Raw genomic sequence first — 2238 nt, forward strand, 5'->3', positions numbered from 1 at the left:
GTTCTCATCAGCTTCCGTCTCCCACTGCCCATTCAAAGGGATCCACCTCTTCCAGAACTAAACACTTCCTTTGGACCAGTTACAAAGGCAGTGTCTATTCTCACCCTGCTGCCCTTATAAAGGCAAGAGGCTGTGCTGGAAAAGAGACTTTGGCAGTGAGAAGGTGCTGCAGCATGGTATGAGCAACTGCAAGAGGAAATAAGGACACATGCAGGTAAGCTGGTTTTAAAATTCTACTCTTCCTTTGAAAAGTTTAATAAAGGTTTAAAAGCTAATCCTACAAAGCAAGAGACTGTCTGAAATGCAGAACAACCAACACACCGACCCTCCCACCAAGGTGAAGCATGACACACCATTACAGTCCTGTCTTTCTCGGTACAGAAGAGTCACTCTAAGGGAGCAGCTGGTTTTCAACACTCTCAAGGCTTGAGGCAAAGCTACATGCAACAAAACGCAGTGTTACCATAAACTCATGTTTTCTCTGTAGTTTCATGTAAAGATATGAGTATCTATTACCTGTTCTTATAAGCAACTATGTTTACTATTTCACTACAGATTTCACCGACACATTTAACATACAACAGCAGGGGCCCAAACATCCCTGACAAAGACAAGCTGAAAAGCCCCATTTAAATATTTCCCCACTATTTGTCTGACGAACAAACTTTTAGCTCCTGAAGTTTTTCACTTAGGTAGGTGGTATCTGCCTCTGTCAGATTTTCCGAATCCGACAGATTTTCCAGGAATCTGGTTCCCGCACAGGGCTTCCCTGTTATTGGGTCTATGACATTTCCAACCTTGAAAACAATTTCAGCCAGTTCGTGTTTCACGTGTTTGCTCCTTCGCTCAGGCAAAGCTTTCAGCAGAACAATGTCTCCAACAACACACTGCTGCAATGGATCGTGGGCAAAATAGGTCTTTCGTTTGTTAAAGAACTGTAGAAGGAGAAAAGGAAACCTTGGCATTAGACTTCAAAGTGAAGCAACCAGCAGACACATAGTCAATACAAAACAGACCAAGTTCCCCTACGGAAAAGTCTCATTTTCTGAAATGAGATTCAGTTTAGATCATGAAGAGAAACACAACTGTGCACTGTACTCCTTCCACAGAAAGCACAGCACTGCCCTTCCCTGACAATCTGCCAGGACACTGTTGCCAACCAAACCTGTAGAAAAGGAGATGGGAAAGAAGCCAAGCACAGACAGCTGATCTTAGCAATACAGGTGGACCCAGGTAAAAATAACAAGCTCCTCACTCCACAGAGCCTCCCCTGTCTCCACCACGGCCTCCCTGCACTCCAGCTCTGCTCTGTCAGCCTCCCCTCTCCACAGGACGCTGTGCAGCCACACAGCCTGCCAGCCCGCTGTCCCGGCCCCTCCAAGCTGAAGGGCTGTCCTGTGCAGTCCACCCTTCAAGAACTGCTGCTGGTTCTTATTCACCCTAATATGCCTTAAGTTCATCCGCAGTTTGAAGTTTGTCATTCAAGAGTTTTCTTGCCCAATTAATTTTCTTTCATACAGAAAAAGTTATTTTTATTGGAACAGCAGAATTCAGAATCTTCCAAGAAAGAAATTCTTCTGCTGGATAAAGTATTGGACTAGGTTCTGCAAGACCCATTACCTAATCCTGACTCCGTCAACCTTCTGGTCACCAAAGGCCAGTTATTACACCTATATGAACGACAGTTTCCCTACCTAAAAATGAAGAAAATACTGAATTTTGCCTCCCAGTTTGAAATGCAGAACAAAAAGTGATAAATACAAAGCTGCTATAGCACATCACAGTCCAGATTCAACGCTGAGTAGGCTTACAGTTATACAGACAGAAAAACTGCTACAAAACTTACTGTAAAAGTGACTAATACATCCAGTTTCCAAATCAAAGCAAACTCCAAATCAAGAGGAAAAATTAAATCTGTGTGCAACAACAGAAACTTACCCTCTCAACTGAGTTCAAAGGAAGTACATTAATAAAGCACTTCAAAGAAACATAGTTAGCAGCTACTTTTTAAGGAAGTGTCCTCACAACACACTGCCTTTCAACCTCTGCAGTCATCCCCACCACCAAATGGTTACACAAGCTCCTGAAGGAGATAGCATTGTAAAGCCCTCCACACAGTACAGAAGTGACCAGGCAAGACAACCTGAGAAGGTTTTACCTTTAGTAAGTAAGGATCCAGCACAAGCCTTGTCACTCTCACTTTGGCAGTTTTCTGCATTTTGGTTCCTATTACTTTCC

The 2238-nt window shown here is 43.4% G+C and overlaps 1 protein-coding gene across 1 annotated transcript in view; it reads right to left on the reverse strand.

The window, feature by feature from the left end:
* Positions 1-516: 516 nt before the first annotated feature.
* MRPS17 (mitochondrial ribosomal protein S17) overlaps positions 517-2238 on the reverse strand; it is a 1847-nt gene continuing 125 nt past the window's right edge. Inside the window, exons 2-3 of the mRNA XM_010139185.1 lie at positions 2159-2238; positions 517-935 (exon numbers count right to left, since the gene is read on the reverse strand). Coding sequence (XP_010137487.1) covers positions 645-935; positions 2159-2238 — 371 coding nt within the window. The 3' untranslated portion in view covers positions 517-644. The remainder of the gene's footprint in view (positions 936-2158) is intronic.

Source organism: Buceros rhinoceros, unplaced genomic scaffold (genome assembly GCF_000710305.1).
Source record: "Buceros rhinoceros silvestris isolate BGI_N320 unplaced genomic scaffold, ASM71030v1 scaffold47456, whole genome shotgun sequence".
NCBI classification, from domain to species: domain Eukaryota; kingdom Metazoa; phylum Chordata; class Aves; order Bucerotiformes; family Bucerotidae; genus Buceros; species Buceros rhinoceros.